This window comes from Carassius carassius, chromosome 21 (genome assembly GCF_963082965.1).
Source record: "Carassius carassius chromosome 21, fCarCar2.1, whole genome shotgun sequence".
Lineage (NCBI taxonomy): Eukaryota > Metazoa > Chordata > Actinopteri > Cypriniformes > Cyprinidae > Carassius > Carassius carassius.
In genome coordinates, this window is record NC_081775.1 from 7,329,361 (window position 1) to 7,348,158 (window position 18,798).

At 37.2% G+C, this 18,798-nt stretch overlaps 1 protein-coding gene across 2 annotated transcripts in view; it reads right to left on the reverse strand.

Moving 5' to 3' along the window:
- LOC132097435 (bridging integrator 3-like) overlaps positions 1-18,798 on the reverse strand; it is a 55,286-nt gene that overhangs the window by 12,497 nt on the left and 23,991 nt on the right. For both annotated transcript variants that reach the window (XM_059503145.1, XM_059503146.1), the window contains one exon: positions 10,823-10,863. In XM_059503145.1, the coding sequence (XP_059359128.1) occupies positions 10,823-10,863 (41 nt within the window). The remainder of the gene's footprint in view (positions 1-10,822; positions 10,864-18,798) is intronic.

Genomic DNA, 18,798 nt, shown 5'->3' on the forward strand with positions numbered 1-18,798 from the left:
ATTTTTTTTTTAAACTTTCTAATATAGTATAGGCAATACACGTTCTATGGTTCTTATTTGTTAGGGTCCACAGTTTGCCGATTTTCAGTTTGTTCAGCCTATGCATGGTGGCATTTTTATTCGTTATGTTAATAAAAGTTCTGTGTTTAATATCAGTGAGTTTTTATTTTTCATTCAAGCAATTGACGCCAATAGCCAATTGCTGCTAATTCGAAAGTGAAAGTATAACATGCATGAATTTATAAGCTATTTAAACTTGCCTCTCTGCTGCCCCCCTCAATTTTCACAACAGGTTGATATATATATATATATATATATATACATATAAAAAATTGTGTAGTTTGTATGAGGCATGCTTGAATTTATTGTTTGATCTTAACATGGTGACCATTATGAGGGAGCGACCAGCCATTCTGCATTTTCTAGAAGTTTTCATCTTATGAGTTCACACAATTCTCAAAATATCTATTCATTCCTTCAGGTGTTAAACTTACTTTAAGCGAAACACTACATGGAGCGGGAAATCAATGGAGTCTGTTGAACACAGCATACCGCAGCGTTTGTTCTATGACAAAAATCATTTAACAATGTGATGAGGAGGTTCATGCAGCATTAGCCCATTTTAACAGGATCACTTAATTACAGCCACACAAATGGCACGGAGGCATTTCACTTGGATTCTTTTATTGTTTCTATTCCAAATGAAAATATAATCTCTGGGTGAGAAGCCTGGTCTCGGGAAACTAAAAATAGGAAAACTCTAAACTGTAACTTAGCAACAGAGTCGGCCGCTTTGGTTTGAGGCCTGACTTTGCATCGCCTGGGAGCACAGAGGAACAGTGCAAACACATGACCCACACCGTTTTGTTCTTTGTAACTACTGAAAAAAGTGTCTTACTTCGCAAAAGCTACAAGCCTTAAAGTAGGAGGACAGTTTTAGGGTTAAGGAGCCATAAATGTATGTTCTTATGTGCATTATTTGGGGGATTTCAGTGAAGAAACTCCGTAAGGTGCATCTGTAGGTCTTCTGCAGTCGACTGTGTGTGACGCATCTACAGTAGGAGAAGATGAGATGTGTAAAGTGGCCTGCGGTTAAACTGAAACACAGCGATGCAGCCTAAATTGCTGACTTTTATTGAGGTTGTTAACTACGGCGTCGACTTGAATAAACCACTAATTAAATTATTGGTCACATTAGCCAGATGTTTCAAGAAAATAATTATGAAAACACCATGTGAGGAAGGAAAAAAAAAATATATGAAAAAACCACATCTCAAATCTCTGAAGGTTACTTAATATTGAAAACAAAGAAAAGTCAATAAACAAAAGAATATTCAGGAAATAATGTTGCGGTCTATATTTATAGAGATTTTATTGGATGACAAATGCTAAACAAACGATTTATACTTTTGGTAATATTTTCTTTATGAGCACTGATGATAAAACCCATTCAGTAATTGATAATGCAGGACTTGCAGTTAAAAAGATGAATAAGTATTTGAATAAGGATCTCAATGTTTCATTATGAGAAATCATGACATTAATAGTGATTGTTATTCTACAGACAGCCAAATGCTTTAACAGTAAAAATAACTACAAAAAAGTGTTTTATTATATACTTCCAGATTTTGATCATATTGAGTTGCTTTCTGAAGGCTTTATGGGAATATTTTCCATAAGGCTGCTTAGTAGCAATATTTAAGGCTATTATTTAATCGTTAAACAAATTACTTTTTACATTAATAGTGCACAGTTTTTTTTTTTTTTCAAAACAAGTAACAGATATAAAAACCTGGTATTTCGTTTGGTTAAAAAAAATTACAAATAACTATTTTTTATTTATCTCACACAATATAAATTAATCTTTGAATATGAAAATATACAGCCACATTAACATTTTAGGAATGTGATAATGTAATGTGACTTTGGCATCAAAAACTTTGAAAATGACTGACTTAGTGGAATAAGATCTGGAACTGCAACCAAAGTTTTGCAACGCTGCGGGAGGTGATGCGTAAACTTTTGGGTCAGGTAAGACAAATCTATCAAATTAGTAAAGGAAGTGGAGCTACAGGAGGTAAAAGTGAAGGAAATCTACAAGAGAAGAAGGGAGAGAGCGAGAAAGTGAGTGGCTTCACCATGCAGAGTTGTGTTAAGACAAGCCCTAAACTGTTTCCCACAGGAAGTAAAGAAGGGAGCGGCACAAGATCAGTGTGGCACCGTCACAGGACCCAGCCCCACAACCCACACGCACCCTCTATTTATAAAACACCACCTTGGCGAAATGACTCTCTTCTACCTCTTTTCTTGGCACTAATGTCAAGTGTGACAGCTGGATAAAACATCATGCAAACACAATACTACTGTACCTTAAAGTGATAAATCTCAAATAGATTTATAATATTATGGCCAATTAATAACACAAACACAAACCTCCACTGACATGCAAAACAAATTTAAGAGAAAAAAATAAATAATAAAAAGCATCAAAATAAGACAAAGATGATTGATGGATAAAATAATATTCATCAGTCATCAGTCATGATATTCCACTTTTTAAATGATTCTTTCCAGACATTTTATATTATTAATCAAGAGTTTAAAAAAATTATTTAGAATGATTCACTAATAAATCATTCATTGATTTAATAGACTAATTCAAGAAAATAATTAAACATAATACATTTACTACATAAACAACCACTATTTTTCAAGAAATGGAAAAATCACTGTCCCTAAAAAAAAAAAGATTTGTTCAGCTGGATGCATGCATTATGTTTGACCATAAGATCAAATTTACGAGGAGAGGTAAATTTAAGATGCATACGATTTTTGTAGTCACTCACAATAAGCCAGCAAATTAAAATTGTTAAAAAATATATATACACAAGTAAATAACATTTTAAATCTAAGCTACATCAAATATAATCAAATAAAGATGAAAGTAATGTTAAAATAATACAAAACAGTTTAATAGATGGCTTTATCATCTGTACATTTCCTTAAATTCACATGCCATTAGTAGACATGGTAAAAAAATTAAAAGGAATAATCTGTATGACTGAAAATTAAGTCTGAAAATCTTGACTGCAATTAAAACAAACGTAATATTTGGGGGTCAAAGACCTGTCACACATGCACAAGAATCATCTATTTATCTATTCTACATCCAGCCACACTACATTTGTGAAATAAAAACTTGATCATGTTACATGGAATAATGTTCTAGGTGTAATTTGCATCTCTTGTCCCCTGAAAGCAGGTTTAGTGCAGGTTAGTGTTTCTATAATGACAATCCACGGGTGTTGTTCTTGGAAGCAAGTGATCTAAAAACACTCAATGAATGCTTCAGACGGACTAGAGGACGGCCCGTCTGACTGGGCACAACCCAAACACACGGTCATGTGCCCGGCTCGTCTAAAAGTTCTCGATGTTTCACTGAACTTCCGCATGACTGCACACACACACACACACACACACACGTCCGGCTGTATAATTTAACACCCGTCTCGTCTGGCTGCGGGTGTGGTGGCTGCTTGACAGAGAATGACAGAAATAACAGTTGGACGAAATCGCAGCCGGCTGTTTGCAACAGTGGCACACACACACACACACACACATGCAGCTCCGTGAGCCAAACCAGAGTCTGGACGGGATGACGGCTGCAGCTACCCGTGCTCTGGGACAGGGTGACAGTACGTCTGTGCAAGAGTTTACTGAGTTTACTGTAATGTGGGGTGTAACGCTGGGTGATGTGTCATGCCTGAGAAGCGAGGCCTTTATAGATTTCTGTTTCTATAAATCAGATCTGCTTGTTTGACCAGCCATGAGTCTCTTTTAAGCAGCACAGGAGACTCTAAACACCATGTATGGCATCTCTCTGCTTGCGTTTGACAATGCCAGGGTGTTTGCTGTAGGGTGGTTACATACTGGCCCAAGTCACAAGAGCCCACCCAAGTCCAGATGACATTCTGGTATCTAGTTATGGCTCGGGTCACTCCTTCAAATATAAGTTTATGGGAAAGTTCCAATAAAATTCAATAAAATACCTGCATCTTCAGAGCATGAGGGTGAGGTAATGATGACAATTTCAATATTTGGGTGAATTATCCCTTTAATTCTGATTACTTAAATGATTAAAACTGTACTAGTAACTCTCTTCAAAAGGTCACATGATTTGTAGGTATTGTGTCTTCAGCACACTTCAGGAGGAGTTAAGCACCCAAAGCTGAACACTTTGTTGGGGACGTGAATAAAGCCTTACATATGAGCAGTATTTAGTGGTGTTTGCTAAGACAAGCATCACTATTACGAAGAAATCTTGACATATCAGAAAAACAACATTCCATCTTGCTCAACAAAGACTTCAATGAACCGAGTCAAAACAACCTCCCCTAATGCATATCGCCCAGCAGATATAATGGAGTGCTACTCGCGCGATTCAAAACTGTTGCTGACTTCTGTTAGCACAGACAAAAAAACACACTCAAAGCTAGAGGCAAGCACTCACCTGGTTTAGAAATGAGTTATCACATTAAGAGAGCCAACATCTGTCTGAAGCCATTAAGAGTTTCAACAGCTTTTCAGAAGGATCACATTATAAATACTTTCCTCCCATGAACACTGGGAGAACAACGAGAAAGGTACGAGAAACGCAGAGCTATTCATGCACTAATGGAATCTTGTCTTTCATGGTATCTTGACTTATGTCTGATTAAATGTGTTGTGGCGCAGCAGAAAACAAAGCCGGTGTGTTTTAAGGTTTCCACTGGAGGCGAGACTAAAAGAATGCGGTTTTGTTTAAAGCTAAACATGAGATTTCTAGCATGCTTGATATGGATGCATAAGAGTCGATGCTCTAAAACATCTGTGGGTGACGCTCACAAAAACACGTCCAGGTCATTTCACTGACAAATTATATTGTGCATGAAGAAAAAAAAAATTAGGACCATTAACTTTTTTTGCATTGTGGCATCATCCCGTTATACCTTTTATATAATATTGTTCCTATTCTACAACTTTTTAAAAAAATGTAAATTAACATTCATTAAATGCAAATGAATATGATGCATGAAATAAAATAATACATTAAAATCTTTCACAAAGATATATATATATATTTTATACATGTAATTTATTGAGCACCAGTAATAATTTTATGATAACTGAGTAAGAAAAATAGGAATATTACAATGATTTCCAAGGGATGTTCTAAAATAATAAATAAAACATTTATGTCCTAAAAACACTATTTCTTTAAAGCATAATTATGTACTTTTGGTTTTGAAGTGAAACATGATGTAGATACTTCTCAAGAACTGTGAGATTCACTCAAGAATCAGTGTCCAGTTATGTTCAAGCAGTCATATTTGTTAGTTTGAGGAAGAGAAGTGGTCAGCTGTAAGTTTGCATGTGTATGAGCAAGAGTGTGTGTATGCTGAGCAGGGTTTACTCCGCTATTTAAAGCCTCAACTGTGCTCATAGTATTTGAGTTTACATGAGAGTGTGTGTGTTTCTGGGCTTGAGGCCACAGTAAGAGCCTACACACACGTCCGCTACACACCCACCAGCCAGCGGAAATGAGAACCATTCCATCCTGCAACCAAACACACAGACACACACAGACACACACCACCAGAAAAAAAACTTTCTATCCATCTTCCTTGGACTCACTGTATTCACACACAACAGCTGTACAGCTTCACCAAAGCTGACCGAACCTCTTTGTGGTCAAGTGTAAAATAAAAAAATATACATATAATTATTTTTTATATAATTGGACATGAATCAGCACATCCTTCAGGAACAAATATGGAGTAAGAAGTCACTTCAAGAATCCTCCAACACACACACACACACACACACAGGCGTTTGTTAGGAGTGTCTCCGCACACACTCCTCTTCCTAGTCGCTCGTTAAGGCCTGCTTCCTGTTCCGGCCCGTCCCACGAGGGAACGGAGGCATGGAGTAAGAACTCATGGGGGCGAGAGAGGAGTGGAGGGGCGGACAGCCAAATAAACTTTCCTCCAGACACACTCTTTCATTCAGGACAGACCTGCAGCCGTCAGAACATTTCTCATATAATGCTCAGCACTTTTAATGCGCAAAGCTGAGAGGGAAGTCTGGCGACCTGAAAGAAAGTCATTAACACACCTTCCACATGTTCATTCATTGCAGCAGCCTGGCTGTAGATCTGTTATGCAATAAACACATCGGTTCTGACTGAAATAGAGTAGTGCAGATTTTTTTCCACCGAGGATGCACAGATTGATTCCAGGTGTTTAAAGACAATAACACAATTCCAGCCAGCATTCATAAATATGTTCAGATCGCACATATATGGACTGTTAATGAACAGTGACTCAAAAGGCATAATCAGTTCCAGGACAGATGTCCAGTGGAAGATGATGCCTCAGATGGAAAATATTTGAAGTTCAACATCAATTTTTTTTTCTATAAAAAAAGGATCGAAACCGACAGATAAAATAGCTCTGCTCCAAATCCTGAACTGCCTCATTGTCTACTCCCTACATAAGCAGCATACTTAACCCAAATAAAAGAACAGGTGACTTTTACATCAGTTTCAGCAATTCCACACAAGACACAAATCACTTTACTTCTGAGACTTAAAGACATAGTTCATCTATTTTATCCATAGACTGTATAAAAAAAGAAGAAAAAAAAGATGGACGGCGCATCTCAACTTCCTTCCACTAAAGAACAGTAAAGCCAAAACATCTATGCCCTCTGCTATCTTGCGTCATTTGGAGCCTGAGTCTTCGCAGTAGAGATTATTTTGGAGCACGAGTCTACACAGTAGAGATTCGTAAGGAGCATGAGTCTGTGCAGTAATGATTTATTCGGAGCCTGCGCAATAGTGATTCATTTGGAGCCAGAGTCTGCTCAGTAGTAATTTATTTGGAGCCTGAGTCTAAGCAGTAGAGATTCGTTTGGAGCCCGAATCTGCACAGTAGTGATTCATTTGAAGCCTGAGACATCACAATAGAGATTTGTTTGGAGCCCAAGTCTGAGAAGTACCAATTCATTTGGAGCCTGAGACTGCACAATAGAGATTCGTTTTGAGTCAGAGTCTACAAAGCAGAGATTCGTTTGGAGCCAGAGTCTGTGCAGAGGTGATTTATTTGGAGCCTGATTCATTTGGAGCCCAAGCCTGCGCAGGCCTCCGACAAACCCAACAGCAAGATCACAATCATGACACCACACCCCACTTTTAAAGCATCAAATAACTACCTAATCTAATTTACTAGTAAAAAATAACACTTGAATATGAATCAGTATGATAAGAACTACCTCAAATGATGGAAACCATCTTTGGAAAAAATTATTTGAAGTATACTTTGATCGTTGAGTTTGTCACAGGTCCTATAACATTACGTGGAGAGCAGGGTTTATGACATATACTGCATCCAGTCACCTGGGGTGATCGAGGCTCAAAATTGTTCAATAAACTCAAATCGTCATTTTTTTATTCTTTCATTCCATCGTCTTCCATAGACTGCTACTTGAAAATGGCCATTTTCTGCCACCAGATAGGCTCCGGCCACAAACACTATCTATTGCCAAAACCAAAATATAGACCCTTTGCAAACACGTGACTACAACCACGTGACGACGCCATGACGGATGGCAGAATCACCGGAAGCATAAGCTAAATAGTAGTGGACGAGCAGGAAGTTTCAATCAGTTTAAAATAAAATAAATAACACTAAACTTTATGGCTTCTTCTATTGAACAAGCTGTCGTGCCGTCATCGGTCGAGGTAGGGCATCTGGTAGGTGCTCGGTATTTGGAGAAGTTGGAGATCGTAGGATTGGATATCGATCCTTACCTTTTTCCTCCGTTTTCACGGACCTCATTAAATCGCAGAGTCTACCTGACTTCATTCCACACGATCTGTACCACTATGTGGTAAACGGGGTATCCCCATACACTGGTGCTAATGTCAAAGCTTTCAAAGGTCTGGATGCTTACCAGTTCTTTGTAGCTGACTGGGTGACAGGTACGCGATGCTACGCTCACGGCGCGGGGAGGTACCTCATAATGGCAAAGGTAAGACGTCAATCTATGGTTTATTTTGTATTAATATCTATTCTTTACTTAAGTAAAGATTTATATAACACGTAACCTGTTTTTAGAGGACCTGATCGGTCGTGGCTACCCACTTAAGTTACCGTTGTTCACAGGGTGTGCCAATGCAACTTTCTAATGCAGTTGATCTATAACTTTTCATACCAAGTACCACCTCAGAAAATATGTCTGTCCAGGCAAGTACCACCACAATGACCAGTATTAAAATTACAGTAGCGTAGTAGGCCTGACTATTCAGCTAACGTTACTGCTCTGCACAGTTAAAAACGACGCAGTTTTATTCCTAATAAGAATATTTATTGTTGTCAGCCACTTTAACACAGTTTGACCATTAACACTGCACTGTGCTTACATACAAGTAAAAAAAAAAAAAAAACATTTTATTACACAAACTAACACGAACTCGTACTCGTTTGGCTTGCCATCCATCCTACAGCATAGCTCTTCTGCCGACCGTCATGGCATTCACAATTCGCGCGAGTAGAGGGTGACGTCATGTGCAAAGGGTCTATAGCATTGGCCAATATTTAAATTTTTATTAGTTACTTGTATTGACCGATATGTTTTTCTGTGTGGCATATAAATGTCAGGAGCGCAACTTTTATTTAGTCAGCATTGAGATGAGATGAACTGACTGTGGGTGATGCTCAGAAAAACTTGTTCAGGTCATCTTTCACAGAGATTATATTTTGCATGAAAAAAATATTTTACATATATATTTAATATATATATATATATATATATATATATATATATATATATATATATATATATTTAATAACATTTTTTATTTACATAGTGATATTATCCCTTTACCAGATTACTGATTATTGTGTGAAAATGCTATAAAATGAGGATGCCGTCAAAAATAATGTCATAAAGAGATTTTCTTTATCAATTAACTTCTATTAAAGGGATAGTTCTCTATCAAATTAAATTTTGATATGTTTTAGCTTACCTCAAGGACATCCAAGATGTAAGTTTCTTTGTTTCCTCAGTATTTCCCATTTTGATATTTTTAGGCCCAACCGTTCTTGTCTGTGACTCACATAACTGATGTCTATGGTCACCACCTCAAAAAGCATGCACAGAGGAGTCAAAATTAAACAATTCCCCATCATAAGTACACATTGATGACCTAATACACGAAACGAGCGGTTTGTGTAAGGAAACGAACAGTATTTATATCGTTTTTACCTCTTGTACACAACCACGTCCAACTGATCTGAGTTTGCGAGTGCTTCCCGATGTGACGTGCATGCGCGCTCTGGCTTATCAGTCTGTGCAAGCGCGAAAGCGCCGGAAGCGATCTCTCGCGCATGTACATCACTCATTGTTTACCACACACTACGCCACCAATCTGCACTGTCTGAAATATAATGCAGTAATTGTAATAAATTAATGTTTATAATGCACCCTATAATCGTTGCGTTTATAAAAAAAATACAACACATTACTCACTCTATTGACAGCGTGCCATTGGGTCCCTCTGGCATTGGACGTCGCCTCCAGTTTATACGTGGCAAACTAAACACAACGTGCAAAACGCTGGGTCTCAACAGTGAAGAAAACTCAGGATCTTCAGTCAGGCAGGTGTGTGATGCGATACTGTCAATGTCCTCGTTGTCGTCTTGTTGTTGTTCCATTCGTGACAACATATGCTCTCCACTTCTGTTGGCATCTCACAACACTTGCTACTAAAACACCACAAATTTTGAAGAGATCTCTGTCTCTGAGGCTTGAAGACGTGCTGCTGCAGCGGATCACTCCTGAGTACTTGGTCTGTGTATTCGGTTTCAAATAAATATGGTTGTGAAAAAAATTCAACGTTGTCTATGGATATATTGAAATCGTCTTCCATTGCAATTTCCTGTACGTCTAAATATGTTTAGATCTTCACAGTGAAAGGTAATACTTCCGAAATCTGTGTCAACCATAGGCAGTAAGTGTAAACAATGAGTGATGTACACGCGCGAGAGATCGCTTCCGGAGCTTTCCACGCTTGCGCAGACTAATAAGCCAGAGCGCACGCGCACGTCACATCGGGAAGCAATCGCGCACTCAGATCAGTTGGACGTGGTTGTGTACAAGAGGTAAAAACGATATAAATACTGTTCGTTTTCTTACACAATCCGCTCGTTTCGTGTATTAGGTCATCAATGTGTACTTATGATGGGGAATAGTTTAATTTTGACTCCTCTGTGCATGCTCTTTGAGGTGGTGACCATAGACCTCCATTATGTGAGTCACAGACAAGAACGGTTGGACCTAAAAATATCAAAATGGGAAATACTGAGGAAACAGAGAAACCTACATCTTGGATGTCCTTGAGGTAAGCTAAAACATACCAAAATTTAATTTGAGAGTGAACTATCCCTTTAACTAAATTAAATCAACATTTGGTGTGAGCATCCTTTACGTTGAAAGCAGTTTTTACCCTTGGTGCACCTGAGCAGAGTTTTTCAGGTAGCTTTACAAGTAGGTTTCTTGAAGCATCTTTGAATCAAAGAAATAAATCATAGCTACATAATAATCAGTTATTTTACACTGCAACAATATTTTGCAATATATCTGTTTTTTTCTGTATTTTTAATCATATAAATGACTTGATGAAGAGATTTCTTTAAAAAATGAAAATAAAATAAACATTCCATTGCAATTCCATCACTAGTTTTTGGAACTAGTTTTAAAATGTTTCAAAAAGAGCACTCACTTTTTCAAAGGGTCGATCACGGTCTTCTGAATCTGGTTGACCTGCATAATAAAAAAAACAAGCAAAAAAAAAAAACACATTAGCTGAAAAAATAAATAGTTAATATCACAGCTGAATGACAACCATCAAAATAAATTACATTGATCATTATGGTCGAACACAACAAAACACTCAAAATAAATAAATAACAACTGCTCAGTGAAACTAATTGGCAGCAGGATCTGACATGACCCCAACGTTTAAAAGATCAACAGCTGTCACCGCTCCCTTTCCGTGAGAAGAGCATTTGGCGTTCAACTGAGAAGTATGGAGAAAAAGTTTATCTTTATTGTGCTCCTGGCCTGAGGAAAGCAGCGAGAAAGACGTGAATATTAATTGTGCAGTGAATACAAAAGGCTGGAATCGTCGAGGGACAGCACATGAAAGCGCAGCCCCGGCTGGGGTTGAAAACGCTGAAGAGGGTGGGCCGCCGATCGAGATGAAAGTCCTTTGCAAACAAACATTTTTAACAATAACAGTTTATATTCCCCTCGTTCCTCCATGTGGTGTCAGGGCTGGAGAGGAGAAGAGGAGGAGGAGGAAGAGGAGAGGAGGGAAGGGGGGTGTTGGAGTTAAACGGGTGTAAATGAATGTCGCATTGCCGCCTCAAGCCCCAAACCAACAAAGTCTTAAAAGTTACCACACAATTAAAACCTTAAACTTGCAAAACATCATTTACATTGCAGATCTGAGATGCCAATAGGATGTGGTTGGCTGACAGAATGCTAACCGAACCTGGCAAACAATGCAAGAAGAGAGCAAACAGGGAACGTTAAACCAGAACACGGAGAGGGAAGCCGACACAAGCTGACAGGCCCATCAGAGGATCCTAGCTTATGGAGCTAATCAACAATTCACTCGCTATTGAGAGCAGAGTCAGTCACTGAGAGCAAATACAACGCCATCCCAGAACAGAGCGATTCATTAAAGATGAGATCGCCTTCTTCCAAATTACATCTTTAAGTCCAAAATAGCATTACCTAACTAACTAAAACATGCTGAGTGATTATTCAAAATGCCTGCCAATGCAGCTCTTAAATAAATAGATAAGTAAATAAATAAATAAATAAAGTGCCCCAATTTACTTTTTTATCATGTACTTAGGGTAAGTTGTAGCTGTATATTCAAAATCTTACAAATTTCCAAATTACTTTCATAATAAATGTTATTCTCAACGTAAATTATTGTAAACTTAATACATTTAACTCAAATAAATGAATAAAATTAATGCATAGCCTACATAAAAACGGAATTACTTTCTTAATAAATGTTTCTAATTTTAATACCAATTATTGCAAACTTAGGGTAAGTTGTATTTGTAAATGACCTCTAACCATAATAATAAATACATTAAGTAAATAAATACATAAATAGTGATATACATTCCCTATACAGAATTACAGTGATATTTACCTTGATTTTTATTTTCTGCACACATTACAGCTAATATTTCATCTCAAATATGCTCTTCATCAACACGGTTGTCTCGAGGTAGGAAAATACACTAATTAATTGCACACACACACAGACTCCATTTAAATGGATAAATTACTTAAACACATTAAAAACTGATGTTATAGCATAGTAGTTACTTTTTTCATTTCATTTTATAATTGAATTCTAATATTCAGGCATATTATATTTTCATTCAGGCATTTGAAAAGCAGCAGGATTAAATTAAAACATAATAACCAAACACAGATAAAACTTTAAATCAAAGTGCATTTATTTCTCAGCTGAAAGAGACAATGGGTAGTTCAGGCAAACCAGAGGAGAAAAAAAGAGATACAGTAAAGATAGAGTAGAGGGTGGGAATGATGGGGAAATATATCTATATGATGAGAGAACAGCCTGAGGAAAACAGTCCAGAGAGAGAGTTTGTGTGAATCAGGCCAGAGATCAACCACAAACACACACACACACACACACACACACACACAGACATACAATACATAACACCCAAAAATACATACAATGCATACTAACCCTGGAAAATCGATATTCCTCCCCACCATAGCTGCTAGTTACTAACCATTAAAACTCTAAATATATCCAGCACAGGCCTAGAATCAAGCTACACTTATTACCATAACATTTCCCTCCCTATTCGCATCCACCCTGGGGCAATCCATCTTTCCCTCGATGAAGTGGGGAAGACGATGGTTTGGTTATCTTTATAAAACACAAATATGATTTGCTTGGCTACCATGACAAAACCTCTCAATCTGAAGAACAGGGGGAGTTTGTTGCAGGTTTGCGGTGTGATTCATGGGAGTCTTATTAACCATTCAAGCATCCCAGGGTGGTAATTCACACCAGCACACTGCAAAATGCAGAGCTGAAAAATCAGCTGTGCTAACATCTCTCGTCGCCCACGGATAGAGCGCTGCTTGCTTGCCAAGTGCCCATACAGTAGAGTATGAGAAAACGGTGCTCAGGCGAAGAGGAGAGCGCTGTAGAAAGCATTTGGCTTTGGTGAATCTGACAGAGGGGTCAGCGGAGAGCAAGGATATTTGCATCAAGCCTCAATCTGCTATTTCTGAGATCTGCCGAGCTGTGGATGGCATTACAGCTAGAGGCACTCACGGTGTATTTCGCACTGGCAGGTTTGTGTATGAGTGAATATCTACAACGTGTTTAACTGAGCAGCTATTGATGGCTTTGATTATCAGCTAAGGGCAACCATATTAAAAAAATATGGAGCAAATTAAACCTTATCAAGACTACAAAAGGACCCATTTGCATTATGCAAATGGAGATCATGTAGTCAAAGATAACGTACAAAACAAACTTCGAAAACAACTAGGCCCTAAAAAAAAAAACACTTCCATACCAGTCTATGCTATTTTTTCTTTTTTTTCTTCTTTTTTTTTTGCTGTATGCAAGCCAAAGGTAACAAATTATTGAGTGAACGATTACTAACAAATGAAACTGATTTGTAGATTTAAAATTTATCCCTTGTGGATTGTTCAAATTCACTACCCTTTGGAGTTGTTCAGGATGAAAACATCCACTCAATTAAACTGCTGTAAAAATGTATCAGATTCATATTTTTTTTTTTTTTTGCATAGATCTGTTAATCAACCTCAGTCCTGATCAAAACTACCAAATGTTTTTAAAAAATCCAAGATTTTAACTCTTTAATTGCCAAGTTCATAAAGGATGTCACTGATTTGAGGAAAAAAACACACAAAATGACTTATTTTCAATATAAAAGTAATTGTGGCTGGATTTTTTTTTTACTTTTTATAACTTTTTACTTTTTATATTGGGCATGTCAAAGTTTAGTAGCAACATTGGCTTTGATGCATTTTTAGTTTTTGTGCAACATTAGATTTAATTTTTTTCTCCCTAATTAGTTGTTGGTGGCTGTTTTTGCCCCATTGACTTCCATTATAACGACATTTTTTGATTGCAAAGCCATGACACCATGTAATCATGCATTCTTGATTGTTTGTGGTTTTCCCTTTTGGGAAGAGGTAAAATTTGTTAATTTTACAGTTGATCACTAGGTGGGACCATTAACCCTTTAGATAGGCCTGTGCAAAAAAAGGCTTAGTTTCTGGCTTGTATATGGAGTTATATGGAGTATAACAGCAAATTATAGTGTTTGTGTGTGTGTGAGATTCTTGATTGTTGGTGGTTTTCCCTGTTGGGAAGAGGTAACATTTGTTATTTTTACAGTTGATCACTAGGTGGGACCATTAACCATTTAGATAGGCCTGTGCAAAAAAAGCTTAGTTTCTGACTTGTATATGAAGCTATATGGAGTATAACAGCATATTATATTGAGTGTGTATGTGTGTGTGTGTGTGTGAGAAAGAGAGAGAGAGTGTGTGTGAGAGAGACCTTTGCGCACTTACCTTAATGTATTTCAGAAAATCACAATGTACACCTCAGCTCTTAGAACTACATGGAGTAAACAAAAGTGTATTTATGCACCTGCTGCCTTTTAATGGTGGTGAAAGTATTCGGTTGTTAAGTGATGACGTAAGAAGCGCTGTTTCCGGGTCCAGGCCTCAACTCGCTTCACTTGAGAATATGACCTCAGCAGCCGTTTATGAGCACTGATTATTCATATTGATAATTTAAGTTAAACGCTTTCAAACTTATGATATACACTACAGTCTCCGTGCTCACAGCGTCCCAAACACAAATAATTTTAAGATATTTTTTTTATATTTATATTTTCATTGTCTGGCTATCTGGTACTTCAGTATGGAGTTAAAGGTTAATGTTATAACTTTTTCACTAGTATTCTATCACAGTTTATATTAGCACCTTTTGTTGTTTTCTCGTGGTAACTGATAGAGCGTTTGGACACGGAAGCGCTGCTACGTGACGTCAGACTTAATAAGCGAATAGACTAAACAAAAGCAAAGTACGTGGATTTAAACACTTGCATGCCATCGTGCTGGATATTTAATGGTGAGAAAAGCAGCAAGCAACACGAGAAAGGGCTTGACTTGTACCAATGTTTATAGAAATGATTATGTAGCGTGACCCCTCCAGCGAGCTGCAGCTTATTTGAAGTTGGTATTGCATTTTGGTTCATAATACATTATGTTCATAAATTTGATGCAAAGTATATTTTTTTAATGGATTTTAAGGTTTTAAACTGGCTTTACCATCAAGAAAAGAGGAGCATTTCACTTATAGGCCATATGTACTTTTCACCATCAAAAGGAAGCAGGTGCATAAACACACTTCTTTTTTTATTGTTTATTCCATGTAGTTCTGAGAGCATGAGGTGCATATTTTGATTTTTTCAAATACTGTACATCAAGGTAAGTGCACAAAGGTCTCTCTCACACCCTCTCTTTCTCTCTCTCTCTATCACACATACACACACACACTATAATTTGCTATTATACTCCATATAACCCCATACAAGTCAGAAACTATGCCTTTTTTTGCACAGGCCTATCTAAAGGGTTAATGGTCCCACCTAGTGATCAACTGTAAAAAATAACAAATGTTACCTCTTCCCAACAGGAAAAACCACCAACAATCAAGAATCTCACACACACACAAACACTATAATTTGCTGTTATACTCCATATAACTCCATATACAAGCCAGAAACTAAGCCTTTTTTTGCACAGGCCTATTTAAAGGGTTAATGGTCCCACCTAGTGATCAACTGTAAAAATACATTTTTTTACCTCTTCCCAAAAGTGAAAACCACAAACAATCAAGAATGCATGATTATATGGTGTCATGGCTTTGCAGTCAAAAAATGTTGTTATAATGGAAGTCAATGGGGCAAAAACAGCCACCAACAGCTAATTAGGGAGAAAAAATTTAAATCTAATGCTGCACAAATCTAACAATGCATCAAAGCCAATCTTGTTACTAATCTTTGACATGCCCAAGACTGTGATAAAAGGTAAAAAAAAATCCAGTCCACAATCACTTTTTATATTGAAAATATGTAATTTTGTTTGTTTTTTCCCCAAATCAGTTACATCATTTATGAATTTGGTAATTAAAAAGTTAAAATCTTGGATTTTTTTAAAAAAATTGGTAGTTTTGATCAGGACTGAGGTTGATTAATAGATTTATGCAAAAAAAATTGAAAAAAATATTTATCTGATACATTTTTACAGCAGTTTAATTTAGTGGATGTTTTCATCCACGAACATCCCGAAAGGGTAGTGAATTTGCCCACAGTGTACCGTTGAGTTTTTGAAAAATTTCAAAGCATTTTCCCAAAATATGGGTCAAAATAAGATTTGTCACCAAAAATCATTCCATTAGCTCAAACACAGAGAAAGTTGTGGCCAAAATAAGACTCAACTTTACCCCCTAGTGGACGAAAACGTCCCCAACAACCCACAAGGGTTATGTTAAACGGTTAGTTCACCAAAAAAATGAAAATTCTGTCATTAATTACTAACCCTCATGTCGTTCCAAACCCATTTGACCTTTATTTATCTTCCAAACACAAGATATTTTCGATGGAATATGAGAGCTCTCTGACTCTAAATAGACTGCAATGGTATTACCATGATCATTGCAAAGAAACATAGCAAGGACATTGGTAAAATAGTCCATATGACATCAGGGGTTCAATTGCAATTTTACGAAGCTATGCAATTACTTTTCTTGTGCAAAGGAAACAATAATAATAATTTATTCAGCAATTATTTTCCCAGAGTTACTGTCTTCCACCACTTTGGAGAGTAATCCAGAACGTAATCAATGTAATGAGCATTGTTTACGTTCAGCATGTGCGGACTTGTCTACTGAATGTAAACAATGTAATTAATGACAATTTTCATTTTTGGGTTAACTATCCCTTTAAGAGCTCAAGTCATAAGTCATTAGCCGCATTTCCACTGTCTGGCCAAAGGCGGGCGTGCTAGTGCGTGCCAGGGCCAGTCGCGTTTCCACTGTCACTTCCGGGGCTTGATCGTGCCTCGTTGGGGCTTCCTTGGGGCCAACGGCCAGGGTTATTTGGACGATGAAAACCTTGGGCCAAAGCGGGCCAGCTGGGGCTAGAGGAGGGGTTATGAACAAAGGCGGAGTTTCTCCGCGTCTGGAGAGCTCAGCGCTGCAGATCATTTCAGAAAGATAACAGCTTTAACACCAGTATTCAAGACTTTTTAAAATAAGTTGAGCTCAAAACTCACTCTTAGTCAGCAGCGAGTGTTTGAAATAACTTGATTCGATGTGGATTATAATCGCTAAACAAGGCAGAAATATTTATAAGCTAAGTAAAAGACTGTGCACGCTAAACATTAACGTTACTATAGTAAACATGGTAAATGCAACCAGGAGAAATCAGACGTCAGCTTTTTATTCTCTATCACAAACGTGAATTTATTTAGTAACATATTTTATCTGTCATAAGTCTCATCTCGAGAGTTTAGCTCTGCATAGCATATGTCATCAAAATATAATAATGATTTTTGTTCGGGAGTTTTTATAAAAATAGAGAGTCTGCACTGCGGATCATTTCAGAAAGATAACAGCTATAACACCAGCATTAAAAACGTTTTTTAAATAAGTTGCTCAAAGCTCACTTCAGTCAGCAGCGAGTGTTTGAAATAACGCGATCCGATCCGATGTGGATTATAATCAGCATACAAGGCAGAAATATTTTAAGCGATGTAAAAGACTATGCATGCTAACCATTAACGTTACTATAGTAAACATGGTAAATATGACCGCTTGGGGAAATCAGGCGTCAGCTTCTTATTCTCTATCACAATCGTGTATTTATTTAGTAACTTATATTATCTGTCATAAATCTTGTCTCAAGAGTTATAGCTCCACGTTGCCCATCATAAAAAAAAATAATGTTTTTGTTCGGGAGCTTTTATAAAAATAAAGATATTATCATTCATTCTAAATGTGACGTATAAGCTACTGTGGCTACAAATAGACAGAAACTGACTCGACTGAATAAGCAGGCTATTTTCATAAGCGTTAAAAATAAATAAAATATAAATACATTCATTTCTGTGTGATTAATTTTGAGTCCTGATAAATTAATTCATTATGATCAATGTATCATTTATTCTATATTAAAACATTGATGCTTTTGAATTTGAATATTTAACAAAGCATGCAAACAAAGTCTGCTTTTATCGTATTCGTGTGTGATCGCGCTAGTTCCAGTGACTTATTTCTTATCATTTTTCTGAAAACTTCTCTTTGTTGGTGAAATGATGGGGTTTCGTGACGTTGTTCCTGAGAGGCATGTAAAGGGCGGGTTTTAGTGATGCTCAGCGGAGCTTCAGGCTCGACTGTGGAAACCTTGCGCTATTTTAGCCTCGGTGCCACTGGCGTGAGGCTATTAGCCCTGCCTGGCCCGGTTTAAGCCTTGGCTCGCACTGGCCCGACAGTGCAAATGTGGCTATTGGTGTTTTAAAGAAAAAAGTCACTTTTACATTAAACTTTTTACTTTTAAATTAAATGATCCCTCCTGG